Here is a 24,356-nt window from a genome sequence, read left to right as displayed (position 1 = left end):
CCCAGAGGCGAGACCTGCCCTGTTACCAGTGTCGCATAATGTGCCTTATAATCCGGTGCACGCTATAGTGCAAAAAATTTAATTAATGCCACAAATTGTGGGCTCTGATCCTCTCTCTCTCCAAAAAAACAGCGGTGACACGTAGTGTTATCAACTTAGTGATACATCTTGATAGATTTAGTGACTTTTCAGATCTCACTCTATGAGGTTATTGCTAACAATATGTATTTCAGTGTAAATAGCAAAATGTCACACTGCAAGGACAATTACTTACATTTGAAACATTCAAGTTTACATAGACATTTACTCATAATTTGGTATACACATATTTACATTACCTATAAATGTGCGTACACATATAGATAATTGTATTTTATTTAATTATCAATGTCACTTATACCTTGCACTTTCTCTCTGTTAATTATTTATTGACTGTTAGCACCATCTACTGCACCGCATTCCTTAAATAAAGCTATATAAAAGTTTGTATACCCTTTGTGTATCTATTTATTCCTCCCATCATATTGTCTCATATGTATCTTATTGTGCTGCTGATGGATGCCTAAGTTATAATCAATCAATTAATCATCTTAGTATGTTATTTAAAGAGCCACTAAACCCCCTGATTTTAGCTGATTCCACGCTCAAAAAATGGAAGGGGTAGTTTTGAAGGGGCACTGGGTGATGTATGGGTTTAGAGGCAGGGCAGGAGGGAGAGCTGATTAGCTAAGCTGCAGCAGCAGTGTGCCTCCAATAGTGATGAGACCCAGGCTGTGACCGAAATGGCTCCCTACTCCCTCATTAGTGTTGCGCTATGTAGGGAGACACTAATAAGTTCACTAATTAGTGGTAAAACTGGAGTGAATTCGGACACTAACTCATCATTATCATGCGCCAGCACCGGTCGCATAAACACACACCGGTGAGGGGGGTTGAGCCGTGTTTAAAACTCCATAAAGACACTGAACTGAGCTCTCAATTAAAGTTAGTGAAGCTCTGAGCTGATCATGAAGTCATTTATCTGTTTGTTATATTTACGCTGTTTAAAAGATGATCCTCACATTACTGAACTACATGAAGGAAACCTTAAAAATAGCAGCGTACAGCGGCTCGCACTGTTGCCAGATTGGGTGCTTTCATGCCAAATATCGAATTGTGTCTGAAATTGTCTGGAGGAAACGCTGTGGTTTGACAGGTGAACAAAACTACCAAGTTTAAAGAGTTTGGAAATTTAACTCATCTGTGTTATAGTTAGATATCTAACCCTGCAGAGACAGAGCTTTTAGTCCTGCTGATGGAAATTTGAAGATGTGTTTATGTTCGTTATTATATGTGAGTAAGTTATTTCTTTCTTTCATTGCTTGCAAGGTTATTTTTATGTACTGTTTTTACGTTTTTGTTTCGTGTGTCCAATGATACAAGGCACAAAACACATAATACAAATATGCAGATAAACTCATTTAAATATCATTTTTTGTAATCAGTGATATTTAAGATATTTATGGTATTTTAGGTAGGATCATGTTGGAATAAGCCCTGTAATATTGTTAATATGACGAACATCAGCTGTTTGGGTAGTTTTCTCAGTAATTTTGTGGATTTGAAACATGTTTTACCCTGTGAATTGGTTTTATCTGAATCCCACTGTAACAATCTGGCAACCCTGGTGGCTCGCTGTCCGCTCCGTTTCTTCGGCTGTCTGTTGCTTAGTAGCGAGACCCGCAAAGCATTTTGGGACACATTCAGCTCGCTTAGTAAGCAGCGATGTTTACTATAAATCATGATGCATTATGGGAGTTTTTAGTGCCCTCAAAATCACGTTCGAATCCCCCCTTATGATTCGGACACTCAAAGAAAAATGGCTGACATACTCAATAGTGCCCTAACTAGTAAATAGGGAGCCATTTCGGTCACAGCCCCAGATAATTGGATGTCGGCAAGGGTGGCCATATTATTGATTGACTAATCTGCATATTGTGATGTGTCTGCGAACCAAAGTGCACGGAAACATCATCCTCGCCTATACTATAGCACAGTTGAACCTGAGAGGGTGCTGCAAATGCAGAAATTACCACAATAAAGCATTTTTTTAAAGGTTAGGTTAGATTAAGTAGAACTGGTATATTTTTAATTAATTTAGAGCAACACAGTTCAGCTATTAATAGAAAAAAAAGATGGTTTAGGGTTTTGTGGCTCTTTAAAAATGAAATACAAATACTCAAATTCTCTGGTCCTCAACTTTGCTTACTCATAAGAGGCTTGGACCAGTTTCTTTGTAAAGCTGTTTGGGACAACATTTGTAAAAAGTACTTTAGAAATAAATTGGAATTTAATTGAATTAAATAAAGAGCATGAACACGAGTTGACTAGGAAAAGATGACTTTAAGTATGATTAACATTATTTTTACTCAATTATTTTATGTAGTTCAACTTTAACCCTTTCAGACCCTGCATCCATTGCAATGGACGTTGTGTGTTTTCTGATTACTTGTATATTGTTTCACTTCACACAAATTCAAGACCTATAATTATTCATTAGAATAATCATTTATTAGCCAATCAAACAGTAGTTTAGCCCCACCTACTGCACTGAACAAAGTATAAATCTGCACACTGAAGTAAAGCATGGTAGCTTCCCAGATAATGTGGCAGAGTAAACACCTTTTCCCATTATGTTAGGAGTTTTTTACTGCTTAGAAATAATTTCTGAAAATATATAAACATATAAATTAAAATGTGAGTAGAATAAAAAATATTATAGGAATATAAATTTTATATAACATAAAAATATCAGTGTTAAACAAATGACTACACTGGAATGAACAGACAAAATACAAATATTATGTTTGATTTTTCTTTCTTTCTTTCTTTCTTATTTTTTGTATTTATTTACTAAATCCTGCTTTTAAACACATAAAAGACAGAAACAGCATTTATATATACAGTTTTCATCACTTGAAAATAAGTCAGTTCTGAAAGGGTTAAAATGTAAAAATCCTTCTTTACTATACCAGTTTATTAAAAAAAACAGTGCTGAGTCCATTTAAGTGGCAACATTGGTAAACATTATGGATTAGATAGTTCTTTACTGTTGTAAACTTGATCATTGATAGTTGGTTAGAGAAGAATATCAGATATATTGGTAGTGAAACTAAATGTACTAAAACAATAGTTATACTAATATGACTAATATTAACTTTTTCACACAAACTTACAAATAATCAGTTGAACACAGTCATGGTTTTAATCACCATCACTGTGTACAGTTCTCTAGAATGGAGCATTTTATATAAAACCTCTCTTTAATTTCAGATTTTATTTATTCCAGTAGGTGGCGATATAACTCTAAAGTCCTGAGGTAGCTCTGACAAGAAGGTTCAGTTATCTGGCCAGGGAAATATGGTTTATGAGAAATTAAATATGTATATATTTTAGTGAATAAATTAATAGTTTTTTAGAAATAATAAATTGGGGATAAAGGGATAAAACCTAAAACTCTGCCATGTCTAAAACCATGACTCAAAACACCCTATGATGACCCACTCTACTTAAATGTACTAATAATAGGACATTAAGAAGTAAAACCTTTAACTGGCTCAATAAAGTCATATTAAAGGAAACATCACATTTGAAATACAGATCTACGAGCTGAACACCTTTTGTGTTAATGAAATACATTTTCTCCATTGACTACATTAACAAGACATTTCTGTCTGCAGAGCTGCTGCAATCGAATGTTGTTTAATTATTACACTAGTCTACAGTCGGTGAGTTTTCACACCTGAACATCTGAATCAAGTTAACCGTATTTTGGTTTAACACTTTTAAGTGTACTACATCATTCCTTATGTGTTCCTTTATAGTCTTCATGATTTCAGCATTAATTTACAAAGCTAAAAAATTTATAATAAACAACATTGAATAAGAAAGTGTGTCCAAACTTTTGAACAGTACTGTATATCTATGTCATGTTGTCAACACTTACAGTAAACCCTCGTGTATGTCCCTATACTTGATTGGTTTGTAGAGAGTGTGCAACCTTTTCTATTCAGTTCCAGTAATTTGATAATATTATGCCATTACTACCAGCAGCAAGACCCTGCAGTGCAGAACTACACAGTGAATTTGCCAGTGTTAAATCAACACTGTGCGTGATAAATTAACACTGTGGGTGTTAAATGGGCAAATTTGCTGTACAGTTTTAACTAAATTTCAATTACATACTTCGTCTTCTATTGTTTAATGGGTGATGACAGCCGGTCTCATCTTACTGTAATTGGTCAGAAAGTCTGAACCATTTAAAAACAGGCTTTCACACCTGCTATTTTGGTTTGGATTTAACTGAAACGTCAGAGGGTCCAGACCAAACAAAACACAGGTGTGAACGCACCCTCACTCTCACAAGTATGAAGTATGAAAAGGGCTCTAATTTCCTCACACTTTCAGAATAAAAGTTGCCAGAATAAAAATGTGTTTGCTGAAAATAAGACTAAAGGGCAATAACGTATATGTAAAGGTTTATATAATCCTATCTCAATCTATCTTAAATTCCCCGTCACACGCTTTTTTTTAGAAAACAAAAAACAAAACCCAAGCATGTACATTTTTAAAAACAAGTAGGTTAGTCCTTAAATATTGCCACTTGACTTAATTCACTAATTAGGATATTTGTGATGTCATTACATTGTATTTACATGCTGCTTAATGTCACATATCATATAGCTTACAGCACTGCATGAGAGCAGCACACTGTTTTGTAAGCATATTCGTTTACAACAAGAGAGAGAAACTGAAAGAGGACATGGACATGTTTCTAGATATGTATACAGAGCACTGAAGGCAAAAATGTGCAGAACTTGGCTTAAAGCAGAGGTATTTAATTAGAATTTAGTTGGGTCCAGTTAGAGAAAATCAGCTTTGTTTAAAAACATCAGTTTTATTTTATTTAATATTATTACTGTTAGTATGTTTTATAAATGTAGTATTTTAATTTATTTTTCTGGTGCGCACCATCTGAGTTAGCTTTTTTCTCTTTATTCTCCGACTGCAGCTTCTCACTGTGTACTTCACCTGTGTGTGCTCCATGCTCCCGCATCTGCATAGATCTGATTGGCTGAGGAAAACATTTGGCGATCTTAAAGCACACGTGATTGGTCAGTGAGTTTACTGCGTCACAAAGCAGAAATACCGTAAAGACAAGAAAAGTTCCGCCGCTTTAAATGAACATGGTCAGAATTAAATCCTTCTCAGTAGTTTATCCGTTTGGGTCCACATTGGACAACGTCTAGTTCCGGAGCCAGGCCGTGGTCCGCCTATTAATGACTTCTGGCGTAAAGGTTCCACTACACAAAAGAATTATACTTAGTTTTAAGGAGCATTAAGATTCTTAAGATTATGAGGATGCACTAACCAGTGGTAGAATTTGAAGCGGGGTCTCCAGTTGGGAGTCCTGAGGAGAGTCTGAAGCGCACAGGCCAGATTCACAAACATGTAGCACATCAGGAAGAACCTGTAAAAGACGTACATGGCTCTGTTACATACTGTACAGATATACTGTATGAGAGCTGTGTGTGAGTTATGTAGTTAATTCCGGTCCAATTAAAGGTTAAATCCAATACCTTCATTAAAGGGAAAAGTGCATGAGGGTAACATTAAGTTCAGTTCTTACAAGTAGTGATCTTTAAGCAATTAAGCATCACAGTAAATGGCTCTTACGTACATGGAGAGAATGGGTGCTACAGCGTCCAGAGAGGCGATAATGATGCCAATCTCACAGATACTGGCTGTCAGGAGCAGAGCCCATGTTGGCTCACCATTAGCCTTACCATGACCAAACACCTGTCAAATACACACACAACACATACATACATTTATTCACAGTCTAACAGTTTATTTGTAGTAATTTATTTAATTTATTTAATTGTTAGTTTTCTATTCATTTAAAATACACAGCTGCAAAACAGGTATTTACAAGTATTCTGGCTATATAAGGCTATATATTTTATACTAACCCGGAGGAATGGGATGATCCCGTCCCGAGCGATGGCCTGTAAGAGTCGGGGAGCTCCTGTTAAACTCTGCAGCCCTGCCCCACAGGTGGAGAAGAAGGACCCAAACACAATGACCCAGGGTGAGGGCCAGGCTAAAGTACCGATAACCAGGTTACCGTTCACACCTTCACCAAACCTGTAAATCAGACAATTATATCATATTTCAAACTGCTGCACATCACAAATTTCAGCTCAAAGCACATCTGTCATAAACTGATAATCCACTTTAACTGTATCTGAACAGAAGCTAAATGAGGCTGAAGCTACATATTTTAAAAGCATCTACTCTGGGCTTTATTAAATGTGAAACGTCAGTTTGGAAAATGAACCTAATCTGATTTGAATTGAAAACTGAATGACTGAATTAAACAGACTCACTTGTCTCTCAGGACCACTCCATCCACACAGGCTCCAAACAGAATCACAGAGGACATATCTGAAGCAATCAGAGCTCAGGAAAGCACATGTATTACCAGAAGCTCTAATATGAACAGGAAAGTTAAAAGTATTCCAAACTATTCCCTTATTCAAAGTTCCACCAAGTTAGGAAAAAACAATAGTAACGTTAAATGGAACGTTCTTGTAACCTTAAAAGAGCGTTATGGGAATGTTAAGAAAACTGCTCAGATGAATGTTGTGAGAACGAACCTAAACAACATTCTGACAACGTTATTTTAAAGTTTGTAGCAACATGCTGGAAAAAATTTCCTGTAACCTTGTCAAAATGTTCTGAGAGAGTTAAAAAAATTGGACAAATTCACACTGAGGGAACATTTCAGGAAACATTAGGGCAACGTTCTAAGAACCAAATTTTGTTAGTTGGGTAGACATGCTATGTGAGCATTGTTTGTACTAGGCCTCAGCCTGAACTATAAGCTTAGTGCTAGTTCTACCAGGAAACTCCTGTGCTCATCTCTCGTACCTTAACCAATCACCAGCTTTCACCTGTCTTTATAAGACCTCCCCTTACACGCCCTTCTCTCACTGTATCGTTTTGCCCTCCTTCCTCCCCATCGCCACCAATTTGGTCCTGCATGCATGCTCCGCCCCTGCCTCCTACATACGGCAGGATCTGCGAGGGTCTAGATGCTGCATACCCTGGCTGACAATGGGCGTCCTCCAAAGACTAACTTTACATAAATTATTATCTAATATATTGTTAATACTGTCCAAATGAAAGCTGTTATTATTGCACACTTTCCTCTGGAGTCTTCCTGGAAGAACGTAGCTTCTGGTCCTTTAGGCTGCACTGTAAACTCAATGAAGATAGTCTGAGACACTTGATCTGCTGTGCAGTAGCTAGTTGTAAACTAGTTATAACTACTACTGTCAGTCAGAACATTTCAGAGCACAGGTCCCCTGTTTGCAGCATTGCACTGTACTAAAGGATACATATCATGGAAGTGGTGGAGATAGCCAGGATGGTGCCAATGGGGATGGACTTCTGAGCATCCTGCAGGTCACCAGAGCGGTTTGAGCCAGCCATGATACCTATAAAAACACACACACAGACACTTAATAATAGAACTTCAGTTTGAGATTAGCATGAAAATGCTGTTATTTTATGAAAGATTAGTTATTTGAGTCTAAAGCCTGAATGGCATCCTGTAGTTAAGCAGATTATCATGTTAATAGCTTGCCTAGACAAAAGAGTAAATGAAAAAAAAACTGATCAGATTAGATTATTTTGATCTATTTTTATCTGTCATAGCTGGAGTATACAATACTATAGTAAATACTCTGAATTATTAAGTTTACTATGGAAAGTTTATGCATATATTTATGAGATCTGTGCTTTGTGCTGATGCAGAGCTTGCTTGTTCACAGCTCGCTCTACCTCAACATTTCACTACTGTCATCACTTCTGTAGAAGTTCAGCTTAGACTAGAGCATATGTATACACACACACACACACACACACTAAACCATGAAGCAATTAATCATCAATCAATTTGAGATGTCAGGTTTCCAGAGTAAGGGTTTTGTTTGTGTGATGCTAATAGTTTATGGCAGGTTTTACCTGCACTTTACAATAGAATGAGTTTTTTAAACACAGCTCTCAAATGTCACAAGTGATTTAAGCGTATCTTGTTATTTGTTTTAGAGTCTGATTTCTGCAGATTCTGTACCGGCAGTTTTAACCTCCTGAGACCCAGACTTTTTCTTGGTGTGCATTTTTTTTATTAGGCACTTAATTTGGAATTAGTAGAGCTAACAGGTATAAAAACTAAACTTTAGCCCTTTCCTGACAGGAAAGGTCATTTTCTCTTTTATGGGGGTCCTCTGTGATTTTATTCCCGTCTGTAATGACCATGTATGTGTTTTTCTCAGACGTCCCTGAGAAAATTACTGGCTGAATTGCCTACTGTTTTTCACTGAACTCCGTGGTCCTCTGGTAATTTTAGTCCTGTCCGGACGCACATCTCTGAGTTTCGTCACCTCATGTTTAATAAAATAGCTATTTGTCCACTGCCACGCTCCGTAATTACATTTTGCGTGCGCGTTTCCACGGAGATCCACGTAAACACAACAGCAAGATGAAGAAATGAAGAAGCTACTTAACCAATTCCTCATGTGACAATGCGACATCATGTGTGCGAGAAAGCCAAAAAACTCACTGGTCCTCCTGTTTTTTTTTTATTGCAGTCCAGATGCAAGAGTTTCATCACTAAGTAGAAGTGTGAATTATTTTTCACAGACGTCCAACTCAGAAACTAATCCCAGCTGGATAGGGGTTTTGTCTTTAAACAGGAAGTCGTTTTTGCAATAAACTACTGTCCTAATATGAATAATGATCTTTGCCGTGATCGCTGGTTCGAATCCTGTTCATGTAGCTTGCCATCGGCTACCGGAGCCCTGAGAGAGCACAATTGGCCTTTCTCTCTCTATAGGTGTGTAGATGGCACTCTTCTCTTTCCTCATATCACTCCAAAGGGTCTGTGAGCTGATGTAGTGCACTGTGATGCTATTCGGTAATGCTGCATCAGCAGCAGTTTGAAAAGATGCGGTGACTGACTTCACATGTATCAGAGGAAGCATGTGCTAGTCTACACCCTCCAGGTGTTGGGGCGTCACTAGTGATAGGGGGAATCCTAATGAGTGGGTTGGGTAATTGGCCATGTAAATTGGGGAGAAAATGGGAAAAAAATGTAAATAAAATTATATAAAAAAAAATGATCTTTGTCATTTGGCATCAGAAGGTCGAATTAGTCCAATAAACAAAACGTTATCTTTCTACAATAAGTAAATAAACTAGTTTTAAATATAAAATTGGATGATTATTTATGTGACCCGTGTTTCTGTCTAGATTGGCTGTAGAAACTTTTGACTGGGATTCCCTTCATCTTGTTTTCAATCAATTAAGTGTAATATTTTGTCATGTGACCACTCGATGGTATGGGTAGTGTCTCCATATGAGACCAAAATATTAAAGTATCATGGTGCAGAGAAGCAGAAATATAATGCCCCTATATGAGGATGCAGGGTCTGCACCTATGATTTCTGTTTAACATTAAAAAATAAATAATTAAATAATTAAATAATACGGCTGCTTTTTTTCTTCATATAATATGATAAGAATTCATTGTTTTTTTTTAAATTATTTATGATATTTATGAGACAGCATTTGGATAACATTTTGGGGGAACTAACCTGTGACAGAAGGGAAGTAGATGCCCACCAGCAGGGTGAAGAAGCTGGTGATGTCAGCCAGCACATAGCGGTTACTGTTGGTTGGTGGAACATCAGGGTCAGCCACAGCTGGCACTCCTCTCTTCTCCAATATATCATTCTTCTCCATGTAGAAGCCAAAGAGATTCTCTATGAAAGACAAGAACAAGGAACACTGTCAGTCATCTGACAGTGCACTCACAGTACACTCAGTTCTTCTCATCTTTAACATCATGTATAAAACGCTATAATTACTTATATAATAATGCCTCTTGATTGGTACATTTTCTGTAAGAAATCCTTTATGTTTCTAAAAAATACAATTGAAAAAGTTTTGATGCATACAATTCTAAGTAATAACAGTAGTATTTGCTGTTAACTACTGCTAAATCTATTATTTGCACCACAAACTTTAATACCATTTAATTGCCATTATCTCATACAGTATTGGTAAAGTAAGTACTGTGGACAGAGGAATCAAAAGGGCATCCTAATGTATTCACATGACTGTCATTTACGAAGGGCTAATTCTCAAGATATAAGCTTTTATTACAAAGCAATCAAACGAGTAGCAGAATGCTACACTTGTGCAGAATATTAAGGGGTTAAAACAGTTAAAATAGCAAATACAGCTTTGGAAAAAAAATAAGAGACCACTTCAGTTTCTGAATCAGTTTCTATGATTTTGCCATTTATAGATATATGTTTAAGTAAAATGAACGTTGTTGTTTTATTCTATAAACTACGGACAACATTTCTCCTAAATTCCAAATAAAAATATTGTAATTTAGAGCATTTGTTCGCAGAAAATGAGAAATGGCTTAAATGACAAAAAAGATCCAGAGCTTTCAGACCTCAAATAATGCAAAGAAAACGGCAAGTTCATATTAATAAAGTTTTTAAGAGATCAGAAATCAATATTTGATGGAAAAACCCTGGTTTTTAATCACAGTTTTCATGTTCTCCTCCACCAGTCTTACACACTGCTTTTGGATAACTTTATGACACTCCTGGTGCAAGAATTCAAGCAGTTCAGCTTGGTTTGGTGGCTTGGTGTCTTATATAAACAAGCATCACAGAAAACAGCTGCTCTCTGACCTGCCAGAATGCCGCTGGTCACTCCAGGGATGCCCTGGACCTGGGTGAGGTTGTTGTTGGTGAAGTACTCGTCGCAGGTGGCGTTGAGGAACTCTGAGTCGCAGAAGAGCTTCCAGAGCTTAGTGGTGACAGTGGCATTGCCCCGCTCGATGGTTTTGGCGCAGATATCGAGGCCTTTGGACAACAGAGTTCGATTTCCCAGCATGCAGATCCTACACACGAGAAAGAGGCCACACATGAGTAAGAACTTTAATTAAGAATGAAAACACTTAATAAAGATTTACAAAAGATGTACAATGCAAACAAAGTTCTGAGAGGACCAAGTGTCACACTATTTTTATTGTGTTCACTTTTTGACCCTGTAAACACAGTTCTGAAGCACAGTGAAGCAGCTTACGGAAAGTCTGGAGGGTCGAAGGCGGTTTTGATGACCCCGGCGTACACGGCCAGGATGGAGAGAATGACACAGGCCAGGAAGACCAGGGCCAGCTTGTTGACGTACTTTACGCCAACGAAGACGACCAGAGCCATGAACGAGAGAACTATCGTTCCGTACACTCGCATGTTATTCAGCATTCCTGCTTCAGCCTCCGGTCCTTCCAGACCCTCGATCTGAAATATAGCCGCCTGTGGCACTATGTAGATCTACAGTCAGAGAGAGAGAGAGAGAAAATGAGAGTACAAAAATGTAATAACATGCTGTAAAAGTATTTTATCTGTAATTATAAATTGTATTAATATCTAATTCTATAATGAGGGATAGTTAAATAAAAATAATAAAAAGATAAAATCTTCCATATTTCACTTTTTATCTGGAATGCAAAGGTAAGTTTAGTGAAAGTCAGTACGATGTATACCAACAATATTCAATATTCTCATTCAGACCGTAATAATGCATGCCTTCTCAGAACCTCTAAGATCTAGTGTAACCATGCAAATGAGTGTAGGTTATTTATCCAGAGGTGTAGTAGGACAAGGCTAGTTATTAATATTTACTATTTATTATCTTAAAATGTTGTCCAAACAAAGCATCTACTTTAGATTATGCAACACAAAAAGATTAGATTGTTGTGGGCACCACATAAGTAATATATATATATATATATATATATATATATATATATATATATATATATATATATATATATATATATATATATATATATATATATATTTGATTGTTCACTCTGTGCTACCTAGCTTAAAAAATATAACGTTAAATTTTAAGAAAGGTTTGGAGTCGCAGCGGCACACTTACAGAACAAGTCTCAAAGGTAGAGTGAAGCTTCCAGTTAAGTGAGTTTTGTCATAACTGGTTGTCATTTTTATGTTGAGGAAGCAGGGTGTGTGTGTGCAGGGTGTGTGTGTACGTGTGTGTTACTTTTTAAAGGGGTAATCAGTAATCAGATAGAGTAACTATGCCATCACTGCTCACAATATACCCAGTGCATTTGCTTTACTGGAGCTTCATAGCTGAGCCATTTCTTTGTGTAAAGATGTTTTAGTGTTTCCCCTCCACAAACTGGTAAAAGCAGATAAATAGACATTTGGATGGATGTTTTAAAGTTAGTGCTTTCAACCATGGATTCAGGTCCTCACCTTGGATAAGTGGTGGATATTTATCACATAGTCAGATATGTTGGGATAGCATGGCTAGCTATTTTATGACCAGTGTCCACAGCAGTAGCTACTACATACTGTCAGAAGACATAGGCAGAAGAAACCGTCACTTTAAAGTGGATGCAGGTGGAGCCTTGACCTACAAGGACCTGACCTTCATTACAACATTTTATAACATTTTTTGCAACTAATCAAAAAAAAAGAAGGTCATTCCTTGGAGCACCTCGTAAATTGCCTGTTCTGTTTCTAGCTGGATCTTAGTCACTTCAGATGACTGACAGACATATTGCAACAGATGATCCTAAGTTATTTGGTAATTTGTTTTACTTTTACTGTTCTTTTTGAACCAGAGGAGCATGGGTTCCATTTTGGTTCCCTTTGAGCCTGGGTTCCTCTCAAGGTTTTATCTTGTGTTCTGAGGGAGTTTTTCCTTGCCAATGTTTAACTCTTTCTGCAACCTGTTTCTCTCTCAAAAACTGGTTAAATATTGGGAGAGATATATTGTACCTCCCTGTACACAAATTAAATTATCCTTGTCTTTGTATTAAAATATATGGTGTAATAAGTACAAAAAGTAAGGCAGTCTGAAAGCAGCATATGTCGTTTACCAGTAGGATCTCGATGCAGCCCAGAATGTACATAGCTCCAGCGAAGGTGGTGCCTAGGTAGAAACAGATTCCCACTGCACCACCAAACTCCGGCCCCAGCGAACGAGAGATCATGTAGTAGGATCCACCAGCTGAAACAGAAGAAAGAATGGTGTAATACTTTCATAATGCTGTCCCACTTCCCAGTTACTCAATACATTTTTCTACCTTAATGAACACTAACTCTCAAAATGCACTAGTCAGTTATGTTCTTCAGCCAGCCAATCAACACTTCACTGGTAGATCAGCCTCACCTGAATTCTAATTCAGTTCAGCTGTTAACTTGTGTATAAAACCTGTCTGTTTGTTCAGACAGTTGCAAAGTATAGTGCCCCTGTTGTTTCAGCTGCAAATCAAGTTTATTCATTCTGTGTATGACCTATTTTTGGCTTTCTTCTCAAATTTTTGTCTTGCCCTTATGTGCTTTTTTCTGGCTTATGATCCTTAATATCGTCTCATGTTTTGGGTAGGTTTGTCTCTGGTTTTGACCTTAGCCTTTATTCTGACTGTTTTTTTGGTTCACCCCTGAAAATTAAAGCCACTACTAATTTTAACGGCAAACATCTCCTTCCAGTCAGTGACATGACAAATAAACATTGTTTTCTGACAGTAGGGATAAAACTACAGATCTTTCAGACCTCTTTCTTCTAGACAAAACATTAAGACAATCCTCCTAAATTTTCAGTTTCTTTAAAGTATAGCTATATTTCTCAAAAATTATGGTTCATATTCATTTAAAAACAACAATACGAGGCAGTCACAGATTTTTATGCGTCTTGGCATGCTCTCCACCAGTCTTTCACACTGCTTTTGGTTGCTTTTGGCCACACCTGGCTTTGCTCTCCTTGGGTGTATAGATTGTGCTCTTTCAACCATATCACCTTTCCCCTTAAGGTGTCTATAATCTGTGATCTGTGCTTTCCTGAGCATGCTGTAATGCTACTCTGCAATGCTACATCTGCAGCAGTTCAAAAAAAGAGGCGGTGGCTGATTTTACATGTGTTGGAAGAGGCATGTGCTAGTCTTCACATTTCTTGTGTTGAGGCATCACTAGTAATGGGGGACATACACTGAAACCCGTTTCTGTACTGTAAATATGACAATAAACTCTTTGAATCTTTGAATCTTGAATCATACAGCTGACTAGCAGCTGAATGGGTGGGACAATTGGCCTAGCTAAAATTGGCACAAAAATAGAAATAAATCTTTAAAAAAGTAAAAGAGAGAGAGAAAGAGAGAGAGAGATGGGAATTGGCTTTCTACTACAAGCAGAAGCTGTCTAAGCTCCAGCTCAAAGTTTTCTCAAGAGTTTTCTCCCTACTCTTCAGTCTCCTCCCTGATAATCACAAGCTGGTGGCATGTTCCAAACTAGGAAAAATGACAAATAGACCTCTGCTTGACACCCAACACTGTATATTCACAATTTACTAAGCTTTCCGCATGTCTGCACCACACGTCAGGGGAAATGCCTTTCATATTCCTGACACTTTTTAAGACAGGCTTTTTAAGAGGTAAATATTTATGATAAATGGGACTCTTGCCTGCCCACACAAAACCAGAAATACGGGCGGCTCGAGGACGGGAGCTGAACTCAGCTCAACAGGGAACCGCGCTGTGTACTGTGGCTCACTGCCCATAAAGAACAAGAGGACAGCCATCCTCTGGGTCTACACAAACCCAGACAGGGGCCATTGCGTTCTGCTTACCTGGCACTACTCCATTCGTTGCAATGGCGCTCATTGAAATGGCAGTCAGCATAGTCTGAAAATAACATCACAAACACACAGCCTTAAGTACAGTGAAAGGCACATACTGACAGGAGGAATGTGGAAATCCACATGTACACATGTTCAGGCTGACTGACACGCAAACACTGTGATGACTGATGTGACGACAAGCATAAAATCACATTTACACACATATATATATATATATATATATACACACCGATCGAGCATTAGCTTCCTTGTTTTTACACCCATTATCCATTTTATCAGCTCCACTGATCAGAGACAGACGTTTCTGCACAGCTCAATCCAGCAGTGACACTGAAGGTCCTATTTTAGTGATCTACAGCGCACTGGTTAGTTGAGCTTTGCGCAGACTGAATTAGGGGCGTGTCCTGAGTCTTGTGGTATTGGTATTGTGAGGGCGCAAAAAATACCTTGCACAGCTCGAAACACGTAAAAGGCGTGTACTAATTCTCTTAATTGTAATTGAAGTTGTATTTTAAGATCTATGCGCTTTGTGCAGCTCATTTTAGGTAAGAACAGTGTTATTTTATTCTTTATTCTGTTTATTGTTTATGTAAAAGCTGGGTTTAGTCAGTTTGCAACACTGACTGACATTAGTTTCACTTTCAAACTTTGAATAATTGATGGGTAGCGTGAGACAAGAGCACGGTAGCAATGTGCTTAGATGTTTTTCAAATATTAAAAATATAAAAGCAAATTTCAGTTAAATAATAGCCAAGTGAAATAAAATACATTTATTTTCAGTCAAAGTGCTTTTCTCTTTTTAAGTTTTATTTCATCAACTGCAGGATGTGAGAGAGAATGAGTGAGAATGAGATTCTGGTAGAGACTGAATTTAGAGCAGATTTGGATTTAGAGCGACAATGTGTGTTTTGTGCTGGTACGAGCTCTATTCTAACTTTAGTTCTCTCCCAAGTAACATTAGCTAGCTTGAAGCTAATGTTAGCTAGCCCTATTCTAACCTTAGTTATCTCCCTAGTAGCATTAGCTAGCTCACCACTAATGTTAGCTAGCTCTATGCGAACCTTAGTTCTCTCCCCGGAAACTCGACACTAATGTTAGTATGTGCTTTCTGCTTTCCCACTGGCATTAAATGCATTGAAAAAATGTTATACCTACAGCAGATTAACATTACATTTAAGACAATTTAAGACCTTAATTACCCAGAGTTTTATTTAAGACATTTTAAGACTTTTTAAGGACCGCGGGAACCCTGTGTATGATAAAAGTATGATAAAAAAGCAAAAACAAAAAATCTGTTGTGGTCAAATACTTTTTTAACAGCACAGTATTTTCTTATATTTAGGTTTGTGGCAAAATCAATGAAATCCTGCAAAAAAACAAAAAACAAAAAAAAACATGACAATAAAAAAAACTATTTGTTTGGTATCAGTTTCAGATAAAAATAGGTCAATTTAGTTCATCCTCACTTATAGCAACAGAAAAGGGCTAAGCTTTAAGCTGTGGGAACTGTCCATGGTACTGGAACAGTAGTGCTGTTAGCAACGCACAACAGCAAACAAACAGCGTGATTGTGTAATTGTATGCAGTTCAGAGTGAAGGGAGGTGGAGGGATTAAAAGGGAAGAGAAGGCTGCAGGGTTAGAGAGAGACAGAGAGCAGCAGGGGTGAAAAGTCTGGTCTCTCTGGGCCATTGTACTGAAGAGTAATAAAGCCTCGTTGTTTTGCAGGCAGAGCAGACCTTTCTGTTGGTCTAGACATTCACAAAGGCCAAGCAGGCCTGAAGGAGAGGGTATTTATGGCGAGTGAGCGTGCATGTGTCTCAGTGTGCGTGCATGTGTCTCAGAAATGCACTGCAAGAGAAGTAAAATGGTGCCAGTGTAAGACGAGTATGTGTGTGATACTGCCTCGTGTTTTTTTCATGCAGTAATAAAAAATAGAAGCTCTGTTTTACCAAAGCTAACATCTGCCTGCATTCAGTTAAAGAGATTGCTGCAAAACTCTGCAAGTAGTTAAGTCTTAGGCAGATAATTACATGTTAATAATTACAGCTATGGTTTGATGGTTTAGACTTAGATTAGATCATAAAAGAGGGTAAAACAGGCTTCCGTAATGCTTTTCCACCATTGTGGATCCGACACCAGTGGTCAATAGTAGTTTTTGGATTGGTACTCTCCCATGAATACCATTTTCACACAGTCTCTTTCTTTGTATCAAATAAAGAACACTGACCTTAACTGAGTCAAGTGAAGTCTTGCAGTTCCTATGTAATTTTGGGACCTCCTGGATGAGAAGTCCATGCCCTTTTGGAGTAATTTGGGTAGGCCAGTCACTTAGGCCAGGTTCTATGTTTTCTCCATTTGTGATAAATAGCTCTCACTGTGGTTTAATGGAGTTCCAATGTCTTAGAAATTATTTTGTAGCCTTGTCCAGACTTTGCACAATTCACTGCGTTTCCACAAAAGTAGGTTCCGTTATTAGGAACGTTTGTTCACAACAGGAACTGAAGAGTACTAGGTTCTTTAGCACAAACTGTGATCACTTTTGTTCACCACCACTGTGCAACATCCTCAGTTGATGACGTATGATGCGATTCCACTAAAACTGGTGAAAATGAGGTCTGGTTCACTGAAAAGCACCACAGTTCTTATAAGCCCAAGTTCTTTTGGTGGAAAAATACTATCAGAGGCTACTTTTGGGTAGTGTACCTCTTGGTGAGAGACCATTTGATGCTAGGCAGACCTCTACGACACTCTCAAAGACAGTTTACCCAGTTGCCAGGCTTTAAGAGGAGGTGTATCATAGGATTGAGAGAAGAAGGCTGGCCATTTTGACATTTTGACAAATTTCTCAGGAGACAGTCGGTCCCCCTAGACGTTTTGCATTGACGTCTCTCATGGCATGGCTTCCAACTGCCATTTTTCAATAGGATAATGCTTACCAACACAAAGCAAGGGTTTCCCAGGAATATCTCCAACGGATTGGAACATTCCTTGGTCTGCTTGGTCACAAATGTCAATGCATGTTGATTATGAAGTATTACCTCAGGGGACGGCTTGGGATGCCCCAAAAGTGTATTGGGATGTGTTATCTTGTGAGTAAGGCTGAACACTGGCCAGCATGCTCATGTCAAGACAATGTGAGCTATCAGAGTTTAACTGAGGCCTAATAGTGGACATTTAACATCTTATCTTGCAAAAACTTTGTGTCTCCATTTTAAATATTTTCACCTTTTGTTTTAATGTGACAGTTTGACATTTGTGCTTCATGAATGATGAATGGACCAATAGAAATGACTCCAAAACAAAATCTTTTAACATTGACTTTTTGATTAGGCATTTTCTGAAGTTTGTGAAGTGAAAACATTTGATCATTTTCTCTTGACAAATCAATCAGATTTGATTTAGGGAGTGTCTTTGTGTCTTTGGTATCGAGAGGGTGCAAAAAATACGCCGACTCGAAATGCAAAAGGCATGTACTAATTCTCTAAATTAATCATGGGTATGTTTTGGGCGTGCCATTTGTCATTCCTTTTAAGAGCCAAGTGTACTCTGACTTTGGCACATGATATCTTTACAGTGCAGCGCTTTTGACTGACCTGCGCATTCACACATTCACCAACAGCTCATTTAAGGGAACAGCAATGTTATTTTATTCTTTATTCTGTTTATATTTTATGTACCTGGATACATTTTATGTATTTTTCATTTTTTTATGTACCTGGATTTGTGTGCATATATGTGTGTAAGGAGCAGGCGTGTACAAGCGTGGCTAAGATAGGATTGGGTGGTTGATGCTGATTGCTGTCAGGGTTTAAATCAGTCAGTGGCGCATTTTCCACCAACAAGATAGAAACACACTAAAAATGTATTGAACACACCTCACTTCCAGACCACCACACCCATCACCAGACATATATTCATAATTTTCAATGCTAATGCACAAGACGTGAAAATAGACTGTTAACAGGGTGTAAGATAGCAACAAGCATCGCGTCACACCTTGCACAGTGTGAACAAAAGAGGGCCCAATGTCATTATTTAATTCATGAATGAGTAATAGATTGCCTTAGCACAAAACATCCTAAAAAAAAAAAGAATCCAATTTTGACGTATTAACTGCAAACGACATGTAAATGAGGGACTAGCAGGTCGGTGCTTATTTCCAGGCAGCAGAAGCTGATTCATCAGTTCTGCTCAAATCATCACTCTATTCCCTGCTGTACATTCAGATTCCTGATAAATTAGGGCCAGACAGGAAGAGACAGAGCTGACAAAGAGATAAACAGACAGACAGACTTACTGTTGAGCAGCACATGAAGACGATGATGAAGGTACCCAAGACCCCACCGACGCCCACCAGCCAGGTCATCCTGAGAAACAGAATAACACCCAGGATGTTCTGCAGACACGGGAGGTACACTCCCATCACGGTGCCCATACGAGGAGCCTGTTAAACCCAGCAAACCATCAATCAACACAGAGTGACGATTACACAGAGAGAACATCAATGTAACCGCTGAGCAATCACCAACCGAGGTCAGTTTAACATTTGATTTCATTGAACATTGATCGATCACAGATTACACTACAGCTCCAAAGATTACAATCAATATATTCAATAATATTCTAGGGTTGGTGTCATAGTGTATGAGTAAGTCAGAGTGTGTGATCAGAATGTTCATTTATTATTGACCAAAATATTGATAAAATGCTTTTCTCTATGGGCGGCACGGTGGCGCAGTGGGTAGCACTTCCGCCTCACAGCAAGACGGCCTGGGTTCGATTCCCGGCTGGGGCGACCCGGGTCTTTCTGTGTGGAGTTTGCACGTTCTCCCAGTGTCTGCGTGGGTTTCCTCCCACAGGCCAAAGACGGCACGTTCAGGCTAATTGGAACTTGGTTGAAATTGCCCCTTAGGTGTGAGTGTGTGAGTGAATGTGTCTGTGTGTCTGTCTGTGTCTGTCTGCCCTGCGATGGATTGGCGGCCTGTCCAGGGTGTATCCTGCCTTCCGCCCGATGCCGGCTGGGATAGGCTCCAGCACCCCCCCGCGACCCTTAATGGATGAAGCGGTTGATAATGACTTGACTTGACTTGACTTTTCTCTATATATTATACAGGGCTCCATTATTGGCATTTTACTTTAGAATATATTTATTTTTTAAGAGCATACTGTATATTTGTGAATCTGGTAGTTGTTCCAATCGTTGCTCAATTTTTGTATATTGAAAGTTAAGAGTTATTTTTTTTTATTTTTATCATTCCTCACAAAGTATGTGACTCTCACAAAAAAAAGGGAATATTGTGTTTAAAGAATAAACACAAAGGCTTGTGTCTCAAGCATTTATAGTGACATTCTTTTTTTTTCATCATTATTCTTTACAGTTTTTACGTAAATCAAGCTAAAAAAATGCAACAGTCTTAAATGACCTTAAAAGTAAAATAAAGACCAAACTGCTATCATTTCTAATTGTCCACTCCAAGCTTAATGTCTGCACTGTAAACCCAGAAGTTGTTTGAACTCAAATAAATTAAGTCTGTTTTACATGAAATTGGATATTTCTAAACAATACTCAACTATTTTGAGTTAGTTGAACATTTTTGGGCACATATACTGTTCTATTCAAACTGAGATATTTGAGTTGAAACAACTTATAATATTTGAGTTTAGTCTGTTGTCATTGGCAGATTATTTTCCATTGGCTTCTGTCACAATTTATTTACATACTGGGCGTGTCCAACAGTTTCTGACTGACACTCACCATCAGTGTGTAGTGATTCCCCCTCTGCTTTCTTAGAAATAAATCAAGGTCCCTTTTAGTTGTAATAACTTGATGTTTTAATTTATGCTAACTCAAGTTTTCATTCCCTATTACTTAAAAAAATTGAGCAAACTGGCTGGCTTAAAAAAGTTATCAACTTATCAAGTTATCAACTTATCCGGTCTTACAGTATAACAAGAATAAAAAAAATCAACTTCCACTTTAGTTGTAATAACTTGATGTTCTAAGTTATGCTCACTAAAGTTTTTATTACCCATGACTTAACTTTTTTAAGGCAACCAGTTTCCGCAAATTTCTTTTAGTAAATTCAACTTATCCAGGCTTACAGTGTAGTGCAAAATTGTGTACTTTTGTCCTTTGATTTGTACTGAAATAGCATTAATAATATATCAATAGAAATGCTCATTGATGATTTGGAATAAAATCATACACTTCATTCCATTAAAAGTAAAAAGGTTTAATGATTCTTATAAAGCTACATATTTGAAACTAAAAGGTTTTTCTATGGTGTGTGATAAAAGAGTGTAATGTGTGTGTGTGTGTGTTTGAGTGTGTGTGTGAGTGTGGATACCTGTACTGTTTTTTTACGGGCTTCTTCATTGTTCTCGGCCTCTTCGTGTTCCTTGCTGCCCTGCGTCAGGTTGGAGTAGTTGGCCAGGCTGCTGAGCAGAGATGACACCATGGGGCTCGTGTCCATCTCCTCCTACAAAACACACACACACACACACACAAACACTGTGAAGTATGTAGGCTGTCCCAGATAAACTATATCTGGATCACACCATTTTTATTATGATTTTTTTAACATTCCATTAAATCACAAAAGATTAAATTACACCAAAATTCAAGATAATAAAACATATAATGACATATAGATATTAACCATAATTTACATTACACAGCACTTTTTTTCGGGAACTGCATTTTAAAATGAACAGAATTAATGATTATTTGCATGGTTATTAGAGTAAACATGTTGTAATAGGAGTTTCTATCCATTTAAGTTTAATAACTGTTTTATTTTTAATTGAACTCTTCAAATGCTACTAAATAATAATCAATAATTGTATTTTTTAATCCTAATTATACAGATTATTATATTTAAATATCTATGCAACTAAACTGCCACCTTTAAACTAAGGCAACTGTACACCTCTCATATCTGTCGTTCTCACAGAAATGCAAAGGCATTATTTAACCAGCATTGCTGAAAAGTCGTGACAACCTGTTTCCACGTCTAGGTACGTCTTTGGCCTAATTATCATAACAGAGTTTGTTTTAATTTCCCTGAGGTATAAAAAAAGAAAAAAAAGAAAAGGAGAATCTGAGCTTGCATTAAAAAGTGTAAAATAGAAATGTTCATGTCAGCTATAAAAGCTTTCATCACACCTCGAACAGGGCCATGTTCTTCCCGTCATACTGCTGGCTCTTCTCCACGTCGCTGCTGCTGCTGTTGATGAAGGGGCTGCTCTCTTTGGGGTTTCCATCTCCTGTGAACATAAATACATATCACATGTTGATCTTTCTGTCATTCCTAAAGCAAATAAACAGTTTACTCTAAAGAAGCCTGCTTAATTCTGGAAAAAATACATTACAAATAAATATATATACATCTCTGGAAAAAATTAATCACTTCAGTTTCTGAATGAGTTTCTCTGATTTTGCTTTTTATAGGTATGTGTTTGAGTAAAATGAACATTGTTGTTTTATTCTATAAACTACGTACAACATTTCTCCCAAATTCCAAATAAAAATATTGTCATTTAAAGCATTTATTTACAGAAAATGAGAAATGACTGAAATAACAAAAAAAGCAAAGCTTTCAAACAATGCAAAGAAAACAAGTTCATATTCATAAAGTTTAAAGAGTTCAGAAATCAATATTTGCTGGAATAACCCTGGTTTTTAATCACAGTTTTCATGCATCTTGTCATGTTCTCCTCCACCAGTTTTACACGCTGCTTTTGGATAACTTTATGCTTTACACTCCTGGTGCAAAAATTCAAGCAGTTCAGTTTGGTTTGATGGCTTGTGATCATCCATCTTCCGCTTGATTATATTCCAGAGGTTTTCAATTTGGTAAAATGAAAGAAACTCGTAATTTTTAAGTGGTCTCATATTTTTTTCAGAGCTGTACATAATGATAAAGAAACATACAGGAATTTTCACTAAAAGTCTATATAGCAGCAGTACATAATAATGTCATATTGATTTTTGTAGCTAAAATTTGCAGTAAAATTAATAAAATGCAAAAATATAATTATAGCAGCTTCACTTTTCACTTCACTTTTTTTCACAGTGGTGTGAAAAGGTATTTTCCAATTATCAAAAAACTTTAATATCAGACAAATATAACAAAAAAATACAAAAAACATTTTTTAAATTATTTTAATTTAGGCTATTATGGGAAAAATAATTCTGTAAAGAAAAGTGGACCAAAATTCCTTCACAGAGGTGCGAAAGACTCAATGCCACTTATCACAAACGCTTGATTGCAGTTTTTTGCTGCCAAAGGGGTGCAACAACCAGTTATAAGGTTTATTAAGAAAAGCTGGAACAGTATGGAAAAGGCAAATACAATAAAAATGCAGTATTTCCAGTATTTACTCTAAAAGTATCTACTGAAACAGTGAAATGGCTCCATACAGCAATTTTTAATAATTAAATACTGTTTATCTACTACTACACTTCAGCATTTCAGTGGAAAAACACTGTTTTATAATGAATAGACAGGTATTAGATGTTGCACCATTAATTAGAATATTCTGTTCCCTCCCAACTCAGGAATAAAACAGCTTTCAGTTTAAGAGAAATAAATATTAGGAACCGCTGCTTTATCAATACAGTACCAGTCAAAAGTTTGGACACACCTCTTCTCATTGAATGTTTTTTTTGTTTTTGTTTTTTTACACTGTAAATATAATATTAAAGTATATAATAAAACTATACAGGAACACATGTGGAATTAGTTTGTAGTTTTAATCTCAGTGTCTTTATTAAGGAAGAGTCACCTGGAATAGTTTTCTAAGTGTTTTGAATGAGTTTCTGGAGGTGCTGAACTATAGTTGCTCCTTTTCTTTGCACTTTTTTACTGTTTACTACGTAAATTCATATGTGTCCCTTTATTGTTTTTACATCTTTAATAATAATCTGCAATGTAGAAAATTAAAAATATAAATGAAAAACATTGACTGATAAGGTTCTCAATTCAATTCAATTTTATTTCTATTTCAAAAGTTGTCACAAAGCAGCTTTATAGAGAAAAAAAGGGCCAAGCCTCTTATAAGCAGCACCACAGAGATGCCAATTTTTTATGGTGACACAATAATTTATGAATATAAAAATGTGATGGGCACAAACTATAGAGATATGGCTAATATAGAAACAGATAAGGTGTGTCCAAATTTTGACTGGTACTGTAATTTAGCGTTTTCACACCTGTAGGCATAAATGTAAATGCACCAAAATGCGCATCAATAAACCACGGGAGCAGCCTGTGTCCTCTGATTGGTCAGAGCTGTCTGACACGGGAGTATGTTAAATATAAATATACGAAAAAAGTAAATACAGCGAGAAGATTTTGTGTTCCAGCGCAAATATCTGTGCTTTAACACTGAACGCTGAAACGCTGCACTTTCAAACACAGTGTTTCTATGTGCAGCGCAGATTTATACATAATAAACAGAGTCACGCGGCTGTGAGCAGTGAATGCAGCGCAGACGGCGCATGCATGGACACAGTGTTTGTTCACAGCTGTGGTAATTAGCGTTATCTGGC

General features: G+C 37.2%; 1 protein-coding gene across 3 annotated transcripts in view; it reads right to left on the bottom strand.

Annotated features, from left to right (window-relative positions):
* Nucleotides 1–24,356, bottom strand: part of slc12a5b (solute carrier family 12 member 5b) — a 119,202-nt gene that overhangs the window by 33,067 nt on the left and 61,779 nt on the right. For all 3 annotated transcript variants that reach the window (XM_022670669.2, XM_022670667.2, XM_022670668.2), the window contains exons 2-14: nucleotides 21,969–22,069; nucleotides 21,151–21,282; nucleotides 19,101–19,247; nucleotides 14,791–14,845; nucleotides 13,046–13,176; nucleotides 11,215–11,462; nucleotides 10,818–11,029; nucleotides 9,702–9,869; nucleotides 7,443–7,541; nucleotides 6,429–6,486; nucleotides 6,012–6,186; nucleotides 5,720–5,838; nucleotides 5,411–5,509 (exon numbers count right to left, since the gene is read on the bottom strand). In XM_022670669.2, the coding sequence (XP_022526390.2) occupies nucleotides 5,411–5,509; nucleotides 5,720–5,838; nucleotides 6,012–6,186; nucleotides 6,429–6,486; nucleotides 7,443–7,541; nucleotides 9,702–9,869; nucleotides 10,818–11,029; nucleotides 11,215–11,462; nucleotides 13,046–13,176; nucleotides 14,791–14,845; nucleotides 19,101–19,247; nucleotides 21,151–21,282; nucleotides 21,969–22,069 (1,744 nt within the window). The remainder of the gene's footprint in view (nucleotides 1–5,410; nucleotides 5,510–5,719; nucleotides 5,839–6,011; nucleotides 6,187–6,428; nucleotides 6,487–7,442; nucleotides 7,542–9,701; nucleotides 9,870–10,817; nucleotides 11,030–11,214; nucleotides 11,463–13,045; nucleotides 13,177–14,790; nucleotides 14,846–19,100; nucleotides 19,248–21,150; nucleotides 21,283–21,968; nucleotides 22,070–24,356) is intronic.

This window comes from Astyanax mexicanus, chromosome 12 (genome assembly GCF_023375975.1).
Source record: "Astyanax mexicanus isolate ESR-SI-001 chromosome 12, AstMex3_surface, whole genome shotgun sequence".
NCBI classification, from domain to species: Eukaryota; Metazoa; Chordata; class Actinopteri; order Characiformes; family Acestrorhamphidae; genus Astyanax; species Astyanax mexicanus.
Note: the sequence above shows the minus strand (reverse complement) of the source record. Positions and strands in the feature narration are given on the sequence as shown.